This window comes from Hyla sarda, chromosome 1 (assembly GCF_029499605.1).
Source record: "Hyla sarda isolate aHylSar1 chromosome 1, aHylSar1.hap1, whole genome shotgun sequence".
NCBI classification, from domain to species: domain Eukaryota; kingdom Metazoa; phylum Chordata; class Amphibia; order Anura; family Hylidae; genus Hyla; species Hyla sarda.
In genome coordinates this window covers 485,708,595-485,727,384 of record NC_079189.1, presented here as the reverse complement: position 1 = coordinate 485,727,384, position 18,790 = coordinate 485,708,595, and the positions used below count along the sequence as shown (strand labels likewise).

General features: G+C 41.5%; 1 protein-coding gene across 2 annotated transcripts in view; it reads left to right on the top strand.

Annotated features, from left to right (window-relative positions):
* SNX24 (sorting nexin 24) overlaps positions 1-18,790 on the top strand; it is a 111,729-nt gene that overhangs the window by 62,360 nt on the left and 30,579 nt on the right. For both annotated transcript variants that reach the window (XM_056537343.1, XM_056537344.1), the window contains exons 2-3: positions 5,650-5,733; positions 9,584-9,688. In XM_056537343.1, coding sequence (XP_056393318.1) covers positions 5,650-5,733; positions 9,584-9,688 — 189 coding nt within the window. The remainder of the gene's footprint in view (positions 1-5,649; positions 5,734-9,583; positions 9,689-18,790) is intronic.

The window sequence follows — 18,790 nt, the reverse complement described above, 5'->3', positions numbered from 1 at the left end:
TTTTTTTTTTTTTTCTACTTTGGCTGCCATTAATATCCGTTACTGTAACGGAGCAAAACTGGAGTTATAACGGGCAAAGAGGATCCCATTCACTTGAATGGGATTCCTCTATCGTCAGTTATAAGTCCTGTTATGATAGCGGGAGAAAAAGGAATGACGTGCACTAATTTTTCTCCCGCTATCTTCCCAACGGCCGGTACACTGAGGGGCACAAACGTCAGTATGAAAGGAGCCAAAGTGTGTTTCCATTCATTAACAGCAAACAGGGATCTTAAATAGTGAGAAGCTATAACATGAAAAGTACATAACTTATTACAGGTCTAAACTGATAAACCATCTTTCATGGCTATTTCCAGGCAGCCTCATGCCACAGGCACATGAACCCGTTGTAGAGCCTGACGTTCGCCTTTAATAGGGAAATTTCGGAGAACTCCCTGGAGATAGGGTCACTGACAGCTGACTGTTTGAAGAACGCTATATTGGTTGTCATCTCAGATAGGGTTATAACGTGGCCTTCCAATTTCCTTGCATCCCTTTTTCTTTTTTAGGAGACCCCATCTGTTTAGCGTGTCACCTGTTATTCGCCGTGACCCCACGACCTCCGTGTCATATTGCTGCCTACCAATTAGTCAGTCTGCAGATCCCACTTTCCTGGCCCTGTAACCTTCCTGTAGTCGCCTGTATCAGCAAGTTCTGTCATAGATGTCACATGCGGAAAACATGGCCTTGCACATTGTTTTTGGACATGCTAAGTGATATGAGTGGCCCCAGGTGAAGGAGGGGGGGTGGATGTGTAGGTCGCAGAAAAATTAACCTGTCATGTCATGGACGCATGCATTATTATGATGCAAATGTCTGTTTCTGTGAGGAGCGTTAGCTTATAGATTAGAGAAATGTATCATCTGTCATTTCCTATATTACTGCAATGACCTGTAAGTGGTAATGATGAAGAGAGCAGTTGTGGGGAAATCACTATAGGCTTCATAAGGATAGAGGGGTGCAGATCTGATGGCTATTATTACGTCACATCGGTGACATCATCAGTGAAGTGATCGAATCCTAGTGCAATAAACAAAACCGGTATTATGCGCCAAGAATTATCTCTGCTACAGCTTTACCTTCATCTCTCATAAGGGGTTGCCTGAGTAATAAAGGTATAGTAATATTTCTACTAATACAATGAGTCTATATTGGGGTGCATGCACACCACGTTTTTGTTATACAGTTCCCGTATACAGTTTCAAGTTAAAAACCGTATGGAACCGTATAGAAAACTGTATGCATTGACTTAACATTGTAAACTGTATGCCAAACGCATCGTCCGGTTTAGGCTGCATTCACACCACGTTTTTGTTATACAGTTCCCGTATACAGTTTCAAGTTAAAAACCGTATGGAACCGTATAGAAAACTGTATGCATTGACTTAACATTGTAAACTGTATGCCAAACGCATCGTCCGGTTTAGGCTGCATTCACACCTCGTTTTTGCAATGCGGTTGCCGTATCCGGTTTGATTAAAAAAAAACGTATCGAACCGTAGTGCAAACCGTATACATAGACATTTCATTGTAAACCGTATGCCAACCGTAGCATCAGGTTGTGTACGTTTTGCATCATTTACGGTTGTATACAGTTTTTAATGGTACACCAAACCGTAGTCTACTACGGTTTTGTGTCCCGGTCAAAAACCGTATCCAACCTGTATACGGTTATTTTAAAATGGAGTTCTATGGTAACCGTATGTAACCGCATGTGCATACGGTTACATCCGGTTTGCACAATGCGGTTATTCATTTTTTTCTTTTTTTTTTATTGAATTTCCCCCCCCCCAAAAAAAACAAAACTTTATTTAAAATGTTGACAAACTTTAAAACCGCATATATTTTTTTTCAAGAAAAACGTATTAAAACGTATGCAAACGTATATCCGTTTTTAAACCTTATACAGTTTCAAAATGTGAGGAGGCATATACGGTTGCAAACATTTCGATCCGGTGACATACGTTTTTTTAACAGAAACTGGATTCGCCAACAGTATTGCAAAAACGAGATGTGAATGCAGCCTTAGTCTGTTTTGCATCTCATACAGTTTTGTCCAGTTTTTTACCCGTACCCAAAACTGTAGTCTACCACGTTTCTTGGTCCGGGTGAAAAACTATATTAAACCGTATACGTTTTTGTTTTTTTTACATGGGAACCGTACAGAACTGTATGTGCGTACTGTTCAATCAGGTTTTCACCATACGGTTTTTGACTTTGCTCAGTTTTTTTTCTTGGAATTTCAATCAAACAAGTGAAACTTTATTCAAAATGGAGTGAAAAGTTAAAAACGTATACGTTTTTTTCTTAAAAAACTGATGGAACCAGACATCTTTTTTCAAACCGTATACGGTTTTCAACCGTATATGGGTTAAAATTTGTACACACTTTTTGATACAGTTTAGTCAGGTTTTGAGGAATCCGTTTTTCATCAAAAACGTGATACAGGAACTGTATTGCAAAAACGTGGTGTGCATGCACCCTAAGAAAAGTGCCAGCAAAGGTGAATCTTCTCATAGAAGCGCTTATGTAGATCCATTGGGGGAGATTTATCAAAGCCTATCCAGAGGAAAAGTTGCTGAGTTGCCCATAGCAACCAATCAGATTGCTTCTTTCATTTTTGAAAAGGCCTCTGCAAAATGAAAGAAGCGAGCTGATTGGTTGCTATGGGAAACTCAGCAACTTTTCCTCTGGGCAGGTTTTGATAAGTCTCCCCCATTGAATCTACATAAAGTATTTTTTACAGAGTTTTTTCAGTTATTATTTCTAAACTGACGATGATTTTGAGGGGTTTTATGACCAAATACTAATGATATGCCTATTGTAGAACAGCTTCAATGTACTTCAATGAGAGCTGCTCTGGAGTTGCCAGCACCACCACAACAAATAGGGGATGGCAGTGTTTTTCAACTAGTATGCCTTATTCAGCTGCTGCAAAACTACAACTCCCAGCATGCCCGGACAGCCAAAGGCTGTCCGGGCATGCTGGGAGTTGTAGTTTCGCAACAGCGTCATGCATTGGGATTGGGAAACACTGGTGTATGGAGTCTGCTTTTGGCGCACACCATTAATTTCTGGCACAGTGGCCATGTCACTCTACTGACTGGTGGGTGCCGACACCTGGCACTCTTACCAATCATCGATTTATGGCCTATCCTGTGGATAGAGAATGAATGATTTTTGACTGGAAAACCCCAATAATATTTAGGATGTGCTGGATCTTGTATATAAGAGGGGTTTACCAGCCAAATTAAAAATATCTTAACCCCTTAACAACCACGGATGTATATTTACGTCCATGGCCGGCTCCTGATCTGTGAAGCGCGCTCAGAAGCTGAGCGCGCTTTGTAACTGCTGGGTCCTGGTTGCTATCAGCAACCAGGACCCGCGGCTAATACCGGACATCGCCGATCGGGCTGATGTCCGGTATTAACCCTTTAGACTCCGCAATCAAAGTTGATTGCAGCATCTAAAACGGGAGAAATCCATACCGGCTAGCTCAGCGGAGCTGTTCGGGATCGCGGCATCCAGAACAGCTGTGAGGACAGCGGGAGGTGCATTACCTTCTTCCCGGCTGTCCAATCGGCGTTTGATTGCTCTAAGCCTGAACTCCAGACTTGAGCAATCAAGCGCAGAAAACGCTGATCAATGCATTCCTATGGCAATGCATTAAACAGTGCCTGTAATCAGTGTATGCAGTGTTATAGACCCTAGAGGGAGCTATAACACTTAATAAATGTGATTTAACACCTTCACTAATAAAAATCAGAATCACCCACCTTTTCCCATTTAAAAAAAAAGTGTGTAAATAAAAATAAAAACAAACATGTGGTATCGCTGCGTGTGTAAATGTCCAAACTATAAATATATAATATTGATTAAACCGCACGGTCATTGGCATATGCGCAAGAAAAATCCAAAGTCCCAAATAGCGTATTTTTGGTCACTTTTTATACCATAAAAAAAATGAATAAAAAGCGATTCAAAAGTCTTTGATAAAAACAAAAATGGTACCGATAAAAACTTCAGATCACGGCACAATAAATGAGCCCCCATACCACCCCGTATGCAGAAAAATAAAAAAAGTTATAGGGGTCAGAATATGACAATTTTAAACGTATTAATTTTCTTGCATGTAGTTATGATTTTTTCCAGAAGTACGACAAAATCTAATATCTATAAGTAGGGTATCATTTTTATCGTATGGACCTACAGAATAAAGATAAGGTGTCATTTTTACCGAAAAATGTACTGCATAGAAACTGAAGCCTCCAAAAGTTACAAAATGGCATTTTTTCTTCAATTTTGTAGTACAATGATTTTTTTTTTCTGTTTAGCCGTAGATCTTTGGGTAAAATGACTGATGTCATTACAAAGTAGAATTGGTGGCGCAAAAAAAGCGATCATATGGATTTTTAGGTGCAAAATTGAAAGGGGTATGATTTTTAAAATGTAAGGAGGAAAAAACAAAAGTTTAAAAACTGAAGAACGCTTGGTCCTTAAAGGGGTATTCAAGGAAAAAACTTTTTATTATATATCAACTGGCTCCAGAAAGTTAAACAGATTAGTAAATTACTTCTATTAAAAAATATTTATCCTTTCAGTACTTATGAGCTTCTGAAGTTAAGGTTGTTCTTTTCTGTCTAAATCCTCTCTGATGACACCTGTCTCGGGAAACGCCCGGTTTAGAAGCAAATCCCCATAGCAAACCTCTTCTAAACTGGGTGTTTCCCGAGACAGGTGTCATCAGAGAGGATTTAGACAGAAAAGAACATCCTTAACTTCAGAAGCTCATAAGTACTGAAAGGATTAAGATTTTTTAATAGAAGTAATTTACTAATCTGTTAAACTTTCTGGAGCCAGTTGATATATATAAAAAAGTTTTTTCCTGGAATACCCCTTTAAGGGGTTTAAGAAGTTGGGTGCCTTGAAAAGTTAAAGGAATATTCACTAGCTAGATGCATTGCCATTATGACTGCACCTGGTATCAGTTGCTCATTGCTTTCTAGTGATGCCTCAACATGCAGAAAATGCTCACCTCCCTTGGCTATGGATTGGCTAATTTGGCATATCCTGCATGTCAAGACATCATTAGGAAGCAATGAGCAGTGGATACCCGGTAACATGGGTAGGATCCATTTTTTTAAATGATTATTTAATTTAAAAAAAATTATATTTAATTTTTTATGTTTGTTACAGGAAACCTTTTGTTAAAGGAAATATAGTAAATTCAGGCTCATACAAATATCGTTTCAAAGTAAGACCTCAAGCAGTTGCCAAGTCAGTCAAGTTTAAAATTCTCATTTTTCTCAACCAGCTCGGAAAATTTTAACATGATCAAACATTATTATATGAGATATAACCCCCCCCCCCCCCCCCCCCCCAAAAAAAAAAAAAAACACCATTATAGGTAGGTGATAGTGGTCTGGACTTCATGGTGATACTGTAATCATTTATAACCTATAACAACCACTGGTTGCAGTGGGCATTCGGTGTGGTTTTAATATGCACAGATATGTATGTACTGTATACTTAACACACCTCTATTATATATATTCTTATGCATGATGGTCAATTTAGTAACATGCAATTGGTTTTCTTTGTTTTCAGGTTTTTAGAATAGAAGTATTAGTCAATGGGAGAAAGCATTTCGTTGAGAAGAGATATAGTGAATTTCATGCACTCCATAAAAAGGTAAGTTGTAAGCAGACCGGACCGGATTTGTTATAGTGATGTTGTCACATGTCATTTGACAGTAAATAGTTATTCTTATACTGTCCGTGCTATGGTGTTCACTGGATGTCTGAAGACATTCTTATGTGACAAGCCAGCTCCAATGTCTCCCCATGACCATAACACATAGCTGACATTAGAGGGAACATTGAACAAGTAGTCTGATCCACCAGCATATGTTATAGAGCATGCAGAGGTTAGCAGGTCGACGTATAGTGTTGTTGGTTAAACATTTAGTAAATTAAATATTTGCTTAGATTGAGTTTAGGAGTCCAGTGGGTGGTCCTATCGGTGACTGACACCTATCTGTGTGTGCATGCTCAGACAGGGAAGGCGGTCAATCACTGACCATTCACTGGACTCCTAAGCCCAGAATGAGAAGGAAAGTTATCCTGAATAATTTTACGCATAACTATCTCAACGAACTATCATTAAAAGCTCCTCAGTCCCTCCCACTTTGGTCACATGACTTTCTTCATATAGCACATGCACATATTGCATCGCTGTATACTCAAATTGGTAAATTGGTCCCTATCCCATTGCGAGATCCACCCTGACGCAATTTTGACATGACAAAACAACTAAATATATATATTTTTGCCAGCATTGGCCTTAATGTAAGTTACCGTATTTATCCGTGTATAACACGCATTTTTTAGGCTAAAATTTTTATCCTAAAGTCTATCTGCGTTTTATACGCCGATAAGCCGCTGCAGGTCAATGATTTAAATCGGGCGCTTTAAATCAATGAACTGCAGTGGCCTTTTCAGGTCCAGAGACCTGCCATCGCTGCCCGCTTCTCTGCCCCTGCCTATCCTGGGGTCCAGAGACCGCCGCCGGCACTGCCCCATTGCCTCCCCCATCCCCGGTTTTATAATTACCTGTTCCCGGGGTGGGATCCGCGCTGCTTCTGGCTCCAGCATCTCTTGCGTTGTTGCTATGCGCTGCACAATGACGTTGCGTTGAAGACGTCACTCGTCATTGCGCTTCACAGCACTTAGCAATGACACAGGAGACGCCGGAGCCAGAAGCAGCGCGGACCTGACCCCGGGAACAGGTAATTATAAAACAGGGGATGGGGGAGGTATTGGGGCAGCAGCGCCGATAGCAGGGAGAGAGAAGCGGCGGCAGTAGGGCTCTAGACCCCAGAAAAGGCAGGGGGAGAGAAGAGGGCAGCAACGGCCTCTCTCCCCCTGCCTTTCCTGGGGGCTTCTGCGGGGTCAGAAACAGTGTATTGGGGTATACACATGCACACACACGCACCCTCATTTTACCAAGGATATTTGGGTAAAAAACTTTTTTTACCCAAATATCCTTGGTAAAATGAGGGTGCGTGGTATACCCCGATAAATAAGGTACTTTTAATTTCTCAGCAGTTTGGCTTTTTTTTTAACAGCCAAATTGCAGCTCTACCAAAGTCGTGCAACACCACATTGTAACCTTTTGACTGGAATGGTGATAAGCAAACATGTGCGGGTAAATATACTAAACCAATTAAAGATGATGTAATATGTGACACTTTGCAGAAAGGAATGAATGTTATAATAAATCTTTTATAATGCCACATTTATAAAGCAGTAAAGTCCCTGATAAATCTAAGGCTTTCAGATGTGAAATGTGATGATCGCCCACACAGTAGCTAGGTCTCATCACCCTGCCGAATACCTGTATTGTTTCATGTTTGTCGGTCCTCATCCAGTGTAATTCATCACTCGCCCGCTTACTCTGTCATGGGCTCCAACAGCTGTGATGATGGACACTCGAAAGCTTGACACATTTATAAAGTGCAGGAAAAGCATTCAGTCTTTGCCTTGATGCTAATAAATAAAGAAAAAAACTGAAGACTGTTATTTCTATGGAGACATGAAGCTGTTATGTTTGTCAGTCATGAGGTGGAGATATATAAATTATAGTAATATAGATGTAGAACATTTTCCTTCATTTATAAAGGTCGGTTCCACACTGTGTTCCTGGCCAGGGAACAATAGCCTATGATGACCTGTAGGGGCCAGTCTATTATTAAGCTGGTTCAACGTGACACTTAACAAATAACAAATGTGTGTGTATATATATATAAAATAAGGATAAATCCCATATTAGTCAACAAAAATCTTTATTCCCTAGCTTCATTCAGCTGGTGAATGGGTGAATTTCTTTAAACATGAAAGGCTAAGGTTGCCCGGGATTCCATTCATCAAATGTAAAAAACATAAATCGCCTGCAAAAAAACTTGCAAGTAATAGTTATCATACCGGTTCTCTGGTCCTCAAAGTGCTTGGTCACTAACTCACCTAGTGAGTTAGTTTAGGCTGCTTCCCGCTACTGTATGCTAATTTGACAGAATATAATAGTGTGGTCTAATAAGCTATTGTGTCCCGTCAAGTCTGCCCATATTAGCAGGAACTGGACGAACAGAGTCACTAGGTGACCTAGTTTTGCCCGTTGAAATGAATGGGCCCTGGTTCAGTATGCAGTAGCAAACTTTATTTTTTATTTTTTTATGGGACGAATATTTGTGTTGGTGTCTGCATAAGAAATTGCCCACTCAGCCAATCACGGACTGAAGCAGAACACGGCTGTGATTACTTATTGGCGGATGCCAACACAACGTACAATGTCTTGAGAGGCAGTTGCCACATCTCGTGTGTGAACGAAGTTTATTTCTTCCGTGCAGATAAAAGTACAGCAAGACCGGGTTAGGATGCCACAAAGCAGAGCTGTAGTGACAGCGGCTGTTTTACACCAATAGGTGTTTCAACAGACTGAAAATCCTATTGGTGTGAAACAGTCATTGTCATCTCAGCTCTGCTTTGTGGCATCCTAACCCGGTCTTGCTGTACTTTTATCTGCACGGAAGAAATAAACTTCATTCACACACGAGATGCAATGAGTGCCTCTGGTTTACTGTATCTCAAGATTCATTATATTGCTTATCAATCTGGAGATTGAGCACCCCATGAGAACAGACTTAACATCATGATGTTGCCCGCTTGTCTATACGGAGAAGGTGAATAGTAGGAGTTGTATTGGGTTGTGCCAACATCTGTCCTCTTCCATAAGACAAGGTACAAAGTGCTGCACAACAGGATTGGGATTTGTGAGACCGTGACAGTGGGGGGCAAGAAAGAAAAGTAAAGGTTTACTTTCTATTTTCCAGCAGCCTAAACCTAAATATTTATTACAAATAAATAAAAAATTACCCCTGATTACCTACTAGTTTTTCTTTGAATCCCTAAGTCATACACATAGTACTTTAGTTACGGTATATATTTTCATGAGACAAGGAGGCTGTGCAGAGGAAAAGCCCAGGGAACCAGTAGAATGGGATGATACATAGAATGAATAACAGGAACCACTGTACAGAAACGTGCCAAACTACACAATTAAATATTACTTGTGGATTTTTTTGCACAGTGATATGATTTACATTGATTGAATAGAATTGTGGGCCAACTTTGCCCTTCATGTTTTAAGAAATTAACCCATTCATCAGCTAAATGAAGCATTTTGTTTCATTTTTATTTTACCTTTTTTATATTAAATGTCATGTTAGTCAGCTTATTAATAGGTTATCCCCTACAGGTAATCATATGGTTTCCTGGTAAGCTGGTATGGAAGCGGATATGAATTTAATTTCTCACAGCTGCCCTTCTGTATTTTTCACCACTGCCATTACTAACAATATAATTGGGAATTGCAATTTCTACATATTCCTTATAATGTTATAGAAATTGCTGCCAAACTGCTCTTTAAAGAAGATACTCGGTTATAATAGATGGCTCACTTTAAAGATGTGTAATCCTTTCTACAGCTAAAGAAAAGTATTAAAACTCCAGAGATGCCCTCAAAGCATGTAAGAAACTGGATCCCTAAAGTGCTGGAGCAAAGGCGACAAGGACTGGAGTCATACTTGCAGGTAAGGGGATATTGTTTTATGTGCACAGAAAATACATTGTACTGTTTTACTCCTAGACAGGTACTCCCCAAGACATTACAAACAAGTATTTGAAAGTATGAGATCCGGCCCAATTTTGCAGAAGATGAAATCTGTAGTCGTTGTATTGAGTATAGGTTGGGCATGTTGCTCTGTACAACTCTATTGGAGTTTTTGAAAACAGCCAACTAAGAATGGGATGTAACATTTATTGCTTAACTACGGTATATAAAAATACCTGTGTAATCCACATTGCAAGTTTAACTCCTCAAATGCTAGATTAACTATGAAGTTCTGTTTCAGAGAGTAAATAATGACTTGGATGGATGGCATTGAAGTGATTAATACAAGTTTGTGCATTCAGCATTGCAGGTTACATGTAATATCAGAAAACTATTAGCTTCGGCTCGGCTTTAAATGTAGAGTAGGGTACATGCCACACACCAGCCGCGTTACTATAATTCTATAGTCCTTTCAGTTCTGTTCTTTGATAAATCAGAAAAATTTCCCAAACCACTTTTTCTTGCAATTATCTGCATTGATTTCCTTTGTAACACTGTTTAAATAGAAAAATAGAAGACAAAATTGGAATCTGTTCTCCCTGCGGAGCAGTCTTTTGTTTTTCTGTAATAATGGAGGCTAGAAGCACATCTCATTGAAGAGAATACATCGGAGCTGAAATGTTTTTATACCGTGGTATCTGATCCGGCAGAAAATACTCGCCTCTCCTTGACTCTTATTAAAAACTTTGGACGTTGTGTTAAATAATATTAATGGCCTCGGTTGTAAGTACTTAACAGTCCTTTTCCCGTACAAGTGAATGTATTGATTGATTTGGGCGCAGCACAGCGGTTCAGATTATACGGCTGATTCTACCGGAACCTTAACTGCTCTTGTTAAGTGCACGGCCTATCTTTAAATGAATCAAGATGATGATGTAGATAAGTGGGAGCAGACGACCATCCATCTCTTTGTGATCAGTTAATAACTTGAATCCATCATCGTGTATCTCAGAGTTTATAGGATGAATTCATGTCTTCAGGAACCGCGAAAAACCCACCGCCTGAGCACAGATTAGATAGGGTCTTAAATAAAGCACACGCTGTCTCACAGGTGCAATATTACTACTGACTGCCTGAAACTACAGTACAATCCTATTTACATTACAGGATTCTATTTAGGATGGTGCGTTGTATGCTGCACGTGTGGCACTTTTAGGTTTTTCTTTTTATTAAGATTTCAAAACTTTTAAACACAAATTTTATGTTTATACATGAGTTTTAAGGCCATATTGCAGTTTTATCAGGTTCTGTTATACAGATCCCATAGAATTCTCTGGGCCACAATTTACTCCTGAGGACCAGAGAGGTTATCACCATTGATAATGATAATTAGGGGGGGATAATGGTTCTTGTAGACACCATACAGTGGCAGATTCATAACGCGGACCCATAGGCACTCCATCTGCAGCCCGCTGTAGAGGCTCTGCACAGACTGTATTGATGTGTGAATGAGCCTTAATCATACTATTAAAGTGTACCTGTCGTTAACAAAAACGTTTGATATAATGTATAGAACACTATTGTATGTATATTTGTCGTATACATTGATTAAAAAATTTGTATTTTTGGGTAAAAAAAATGCTGCCATTGCAGCTATTGCCTGTGTGTCTTTATGAGGAGTCCAACTACAGGAAGTGAGGGCCAGACAAGCAGGACTCTTTGTAGGCTCTTGGCTTGTTAATCATCCTGATGTGTGAGCCGGGAGTGTGTCACAGAGCCCTGCTTGTCCTCGGTGCACAGAGCCCTGCTTGTCCTCGGTGCACAGAGCCCTGCTTGTCCTCGGTGCACAGAGCCCTGCTTGTCCTCGGTGCACAGAGCCCTGCTTGTCCACCCTGTATTTGGTCTCCTCACATGTCATGCAGACAATTGCTTTAGGGACAAAAATATACACATTTTTTAACCAATGTATATTACAAATATACGTATAATAGTACACTGCTCGAAAAAATAAAGATAACACATCCTAGATCTGAATGAATGAACTAATCGTATGAAATACTTTTGTCTTTACATAGTTGAATGTGCTGACAACGAAATCACATAAAAATTATCAATGGAAATCAAATTTATCAACCCATGGAGGTCTGGATATGGAGTCACACTCAAAATCAAAGTGGAAAACCACACTACAGGCTGATCAAACTTTGATGTAATGACCTAAAAGTCAAATGAGGCTCAGTAGTGTGTGTGGCCTCCACGTGCCTGTATGACCGCCCTACAATGCCTAGGCATGCTCCTGATGAGGTGGACTCCTGGAAAGTGTGTGGTGCAACGTGGCGTTGAGGGATGGGGTGAGACATGATGTCCCAGATGTGCTCAATTGGATTCAGGTCTAAGGAACAGGCAGGCCAGTCCATAGCATCAATGCCTTCCTCTTGCAGGAACTGCTGACACACTCCAGCCACATGAAGTCTAGCATTGTCTTGCATTAGGAGGAACCCAGGCCCAACTGCACCAACATTTTGTCCCACAAGGGGTCTGAAGATCTCATCTTGGTACCTGATGGCAGTCAGGCTACCTCTGGCAAGAACATGGAGGGCTGTGCAGACCCCCAAAGAAATGCCACCCCTCACAATTACTGAGCCACCGCCAAACCAGTCATGCTGGAGGATGTTGCAGGCAGCAGAACATTCTCCACGGTGTCTCCAGACTCTGTCACGTGCTCAGTGTGAACCTGCTTTCATCTGTGAAGAGCACAGGGCGCCAGTGTCGAATTTGCCAATCTTGGTGTTCTCTGGCAAATGCCAAATGTCCTGCATGGTGTTGGGCTGTAAGCACAAACCCCACCTGTGGACGTCGGGCCCTCATACCACCCTCATTGTGACCGTTTGAGTGGACACATGCACAATTGTGGCATGCTAGAGGTAATTTTTCAGGGCTCTTGCAGTGCTCCTCCTGCTCCTACTTGCACAAAGGCGGAGGTAGCAGTCCTGCGGTTGGGTTTTTGCCCTCCTATGGCCTCCTCCATGTCTCCTTATGTACTGACCTGTCTCCTGGTAGCGCTTCCATGCTCTGGGCACTACGCTAGCAGACACAGCAAACCTTCTTGCCACAGCTCGCATTGATGTGCCATCCTAGATGAGCTGTACTACCTGAGCCACTTGTGTGGGTTGTAGACTCCGTCTCATGCTACCACTAGAGTGAACGCACCGTCAGCATTCAAAAGTGACCAAAACATCAGCTAGGAAGCATAGGAACTGAGAAGTGGTCTGTGGTCACCACCTGCAGAACCACTCCTTTATTGGGGGTGTCTTGCTAATTGCCTATAATTTCCACCTGTTGTCTGTTCCATTTGCACAACAGGATGTGAAATTGATTGTCAATCAGTGTTGCTTCCTGAGTGGACAGTGTGATTTCACAGAAGTGTGATTGACTTGGAGTTACATTGTGTTGTTTAAGTGTTCCCTTTATTTTTTTGAGCAGTGTTTTATCTTCAGTATATAAATAGTTTTTGTTAACAACAGGTACACTTTAATAATATAGGCAGTACTTACACCTTTTATCTACTTACCTACTGTCAAAGAAGCTAAAACAGTGCTACTTGGGCCATTTTTTTAGTGCACTCCAGCAATACTCTTCCCTTTTATACAGAAGAAGGGACACAGTATTATGGTGCATTTTGTTATACTCACCGCTGTGACCATAATCTAGCACATTACCAGATAACTGCATCAAGCAGTAGGACAGATTCCAACTGGCTTGCAGCACTTTTGATAGTAAGAATAGTGCAGCATGTGGTGCAATTCAACACCGTAAGGGTTTGTTCAAACTGAGGAAATTTTGCAAATAACTTTCTAGCTGAATTTCCTCAGTGGATCGGTGCTCAATGTCCGGAGCAACTTGCAACTCACCATCCCATTGACTATAGCACAGTCTCGGGACTTCTGTTGTGGATTCTGCTTCCTCTGGAATCCAATTCTTTGTCGGACCGTCTGTGAATATACCCTATCAGAATCCCATTAAAAATCAATATGGTCCACTGGTTGTAGTTTTGGTATAGAACAATGACTTCTGGTTAGGTTTAGTTCAATCTCAAGTTAGGCTTAGTTCACACTTTGATTTTTAGGCGTGCCCCAATGTATGCCACTTTATAGTGTTCAGTGTCAATAAGCTATTGACAACCATTTTAAAAGACTTACACCTTGCAGCATGTCTTCCATAACATATAAAAGCATAGTAAACTATGCTTTTCTATACGACTAAAAAAGCATGTGCTGAAAGAACAATCTTCTGGAATGAGCTGGCACATTGGAGCAGTTGTCAGGGCATTCTCCCAGTATACACCTCTGATGTGTCTGAAAACTAAGGTGAACTGGGCCTTAGAATGAACAGAACCTAATGCAGATATGTGACAGTGGTTTTGTGATACTGACAAAGACTCAACATCTGATGACTTAAATGATATACCATATATACTCGAGTATAAGCCGAGTTTTTCAGCACGATTTTTCGTGCTGAAAACGCCCCCCTCGGCTTGTACTCGAGTTAACTCTCCACCTGTCAATCCCTTCAATCAGTGGTCTTCAACCTGCGGACCTCCAGATGTTGCAAAATTACAACTCCCAGCATGCCCGGACAGCCATCGGGTTTTGAAACATCTGGAGGTCCGCAGGTTGAAGACCACTGCCAGGCCTTTGTCATCATCCAGACCCCCCTTTAGTTTTCTACTCCCCTCCCCTCGGTGGGAAGGAAGGGTGAGCTGGTCCGGGCCATCTATGCTGCACGGACCGTCCGGTGGGGAGGGTTAGTGGTTCCGGGCTGTGCATCTTCACCGGGAGGCCCTCTTCTCCGCTCTGGGCCGGCCCCGAACTAGTGACGTTGCCTTGACGATGACGCACAGGGACATCCCTACACATGAATTTTCCCCCTATTATTTTCCATCCTCCTATAGGCTCGTATGGGAGCCCTTTGTCCTTATTTCTCCTACTGTAGATTTGGACAGCACTATCCTACAGGTGAAAAGTTTTCTAGAGTGAAACTCAAGACTAAGCAAAACCACGGCTTGTTTTCATTAATGTAACAAGTAAAGATTAATGTATATTTCTCTTGCTAATTCTTTCCAATTACTTAGCTGATATTAATCCCTGGCTTTGTTAATTATTGTAGAGCATGGTGGGTAATTTTTAGCTATATTTTCCCAGCAGGGGATTTGAACTGTATAACCTTGGCCTCTGGAAAGAAGTCTCAGCAGACCAGGCCCTCTGACTTCAGTCCATTCATTTCCAGATCAAGCCTAATTGTAGCAGACTGGCTGCCACAGGTACATTGGCTATCCTGCGTACACAGCATGTACGTCCTTCTACTAGCAAATAAGAAAAGATTAATTGTTCGTTTTCTTTCCATCCCTGGAGAAATGCAGCTGCTTAATCAAGAAAAATATATATTTCTCAGTTGCTTTTCTTATAACAAATAGCCATTAGAGGCAAACGGACTTATTCACCCAGAAATATTTCTACTTTTCTATAACTGCAGAGAAATAAATGTATAGCGGCAGTGGGATTAATTGCTAGTGTTCACATTCCTCATGGTAAGTAATTTAGCAAGTGGGGCTTTTTATTCAGAGTAATACTCTTAGATTGTATCCCCATTTGTATAGTCTGTATCTAGAGAAATCCAATCAAGCAGACAATAGTGAAGAATAAAAAAATGAAGAAAAACCCAGGCGTACATAGTTTTAGCAAATTGTCCTTAATTGCTTAAGCACAACCTGGTTTCCAATTATAGGACTTGCTGCAAGCAGACACCGTTAATTCTGTCTTCTCCTACCTGATAAATAAGCTATCAAAGTGGAACAGATTCATTGGAAGCAATTAGTTACATACTTCGCTTTACAACTAGGAGACATCTGCTGTGGCTCATGTACTAAAGTCATGTGGAAAAAAACTAGAGTTGTCCAAAGGTGATGACAGACAGATTTCTTGCTGCTGATGGCTTGTAGAGATCAATAAAAATAGAAACATTTATGATATTTTTGGTAACAACTGATGTAGCAAAGCTAAATTGTATATAATACCGTTTGCTTGGTTAAACTTCACTCTGCTTGCAGTAATGCATCCATCCTTGCCATATTCTATATACTGGTAGGTGGGCATAAGGTTGACTTGATGGAATCTCTGGTGCAGACAGTAGTCGGCGCTTAGACCGCGCAAACATTTCTGAGCAGATACACTGAAGGAATGTTCATTCTTTCGGCGGAGTCTGTAATTTGAATTTCCGCAGCGAAGACTTTATGCCACCTTTTTAAATTCAGCAGTGTGCGCCATGCAGAGCCTCACTGACAGCTGCACAGAGCCTCACTGACAGCTGCACAGAGCCTCACTGACAGCTGCACAGAGCCTCACTGACAGCTGCACAGAGCCTCACTGACAGCTGCACAGAGCCTCACTGACAGCTGCACAGAGCCTCACTGACAGCTGCGCAGAGCCTCACTGACAGCTGCGCAGAGCCTCACTGACAGCTGCGCAGAGCCTCACTGACAGCTGCGCAGAGCCTCACTGACAGCTGCGCAGAGCCTCACTGACAGCTGCGCAGAGCCTCACTGACAGCTGCGCAGAGCCTCACTGACAGCTGCGCAGAGCCTCACTGACAGCTGCCCAGAGCCTCACTGACAGCTGCCCAGAGCCTCACTGACAGCTGCCCAGAGCCTCACTGACAGCTGCCCAGAGCCTCACTGACAGCTGCACAGAGCCTCACTGACAGCTGCACAGAGCCTCACTGACAGCTGCACAGAGCCTCACCGAAACATGCATAGAGTTTGAGGTCTTCTATTCATCACTGCAACCATGTGAGGGCGGAAGTGATCCCCCAGCAGGCTTCAGTGATGTCATGCCTGCTGGGAAACGCCCCCTTTCTCCTGCTGGGAGATTGCACTATGTGAGCAAGAAAAAAGGTATGATACACAGCTTTTTAAAGCTCTGAAATTTTTTTTAAGGGTGGGAGGGGTGTTAGGAGTAGTTAGGGAACACAGCCTGCGTTAATTTAGAAAAGTTTATTTGGTGACAGGTACTTTATAAGAGTTATCAGATATCCTCAGGACAGGGGATAACTAACTGATAGTTCTCTGACCATTTGTCCTCAGAATGAATAGAGCAGTAATGCACATACTGACCCATCGCTCCATGAGCTGAGTTCAGTGCTGTAGATAGGGGATAACTTATTCTTGGGACAACTGTCTTTACACTTGCCATATATTAGATACCATCTGTCAGAGGAGAATTGGGAGGCCCTCATACACATTATATGGTTACCTGGCTCAGGTATATGTTCCACATATCAACAAGCTAATCCCTCTTTGCCTTTTTAATCATAATAAGGGTGCGTTCACACTGGACAATATAAGGGGACTCTCCACCAGCGGAATTCAGCAAGCGGAGATTCAGTCTGGCAGCCTGCGCCAAAATTCTTTGGTGGTAGGACTTCGCAGCCCTGCGCTGTCACCATTGATGGCTATGCAGAGCTTGTGGACTTCGGCACTGTCTGCTGCTAAAATTGCTCAGTGTGAACGGGTCTCGCAAAAGACTCGTAATTCCGTATTTTAATGGTTCACTTAAAGCTGTGATTTTAGCATATCTCTAGACCCTTTTAAATCTTAAAGGGGTTTGTCTGCTGTAAACAGTAGCAAAGTTTCTTAAAAGAAGAGTTCCCCTTGAGGGCATTAGTGTTTAATAAAGGAATTCTTGAAAGGCTACATAGCTACAGCATGTAAAAAATAAATAAACAGCTGTCTGACTGGTAGATATAGAATGGTACAGTTAAATAAAATGATATTTTGGCAATATGTGTATTCCCACCCTCAAATGCATGAATAAAAAGAGAAGTCTGTTTGGTGTTGGGAAAATGAAAATCTGTCCTATGTTCAGTATTACAGCCTCTATATTTAAGGAAAAAGGGGGGAAAAGAATATTTTAAAGATTCTATTTTACGCTGCGTCTCTCCTCTCCTCTCTGTGTAAATAGGATTGGACTTCTTAGTAATTGCATGGGTCTAGGTTTTTATTTTGCACTTGCAATCCCTAAAGAGCTGTGCAAGGAACAAATGTCAGAAAGTAAAAAATGAAGAATCCTTCTGACAAAGCCATCCTAACATTACAAAGTTCATTTTGAGAGAATGTGTCAAGTTTGGTCACCAAAATAAATGCCTTAGGTGCGAAAAACAGGGAGCGTGGTGACCCCTGAAGAGGAAAATCAATGGTGATTCATATTTCATATGACTGTAATTGCTTGTGAGGACATACAGGATGTTTAGAAGAGAGAGACCTTTTGAAAGCATCACAATAGCCACAGAAGAAAATAAAGTTGTGGACGTTACATGCCCATACGTTTTACTACAGTTGACAAAAAGATCCATGTGACATCATTGGGAACCAGGACTGCAGTCCTAGTTCTACACAAGGACCAAAGAAAAGACACTGCAGGAATGGGCTGTACTTGGAGAAAAAGAGGGATTCAGAAGTTGGACCCCCACGGGTCACACAGTAACAGCATATCCTAGCAATATGAGACATTATAGAAGGGTACAAAAGACGCACTCACCCGGTTTCATGCCGATGGCATGAAACCGGGTGAGTGCGTCTTTTGTACCCTTCTATAAAGTCTCATTGGCTGCAACATTTTTCACATGACTGCACCCCCGCATCTGCCTCATTATCCGTCCACTTGCATTACCAGTGTTTCCCTCAGCATTAAAGGGGACATTTCCCCCAGTACAGTGCCGGCTCTCCCGATACTCCATTCATATCCTAGCAATATGCTATCATTTTGAAATGGGTAGGAATACTCATTACATACAACTTTTTCATTACTTTTTTTTCTTTAAACACAGATAAGTCCACTCATTGACAATGGCGCACAGCACACCCCTCCACCATCCCGCACAGTTACTTCTGCACTTTCCACAGAGCATGCCCACAACAATCTCTAATAGAATTCAATAAATCATCTCCAGACTACAAGTTGGTTTCTGTTAAGTGTATCTCTGAATGCTGTTAAAAAAAAATTATAGAAATTCAGAAAATTAAAAAATG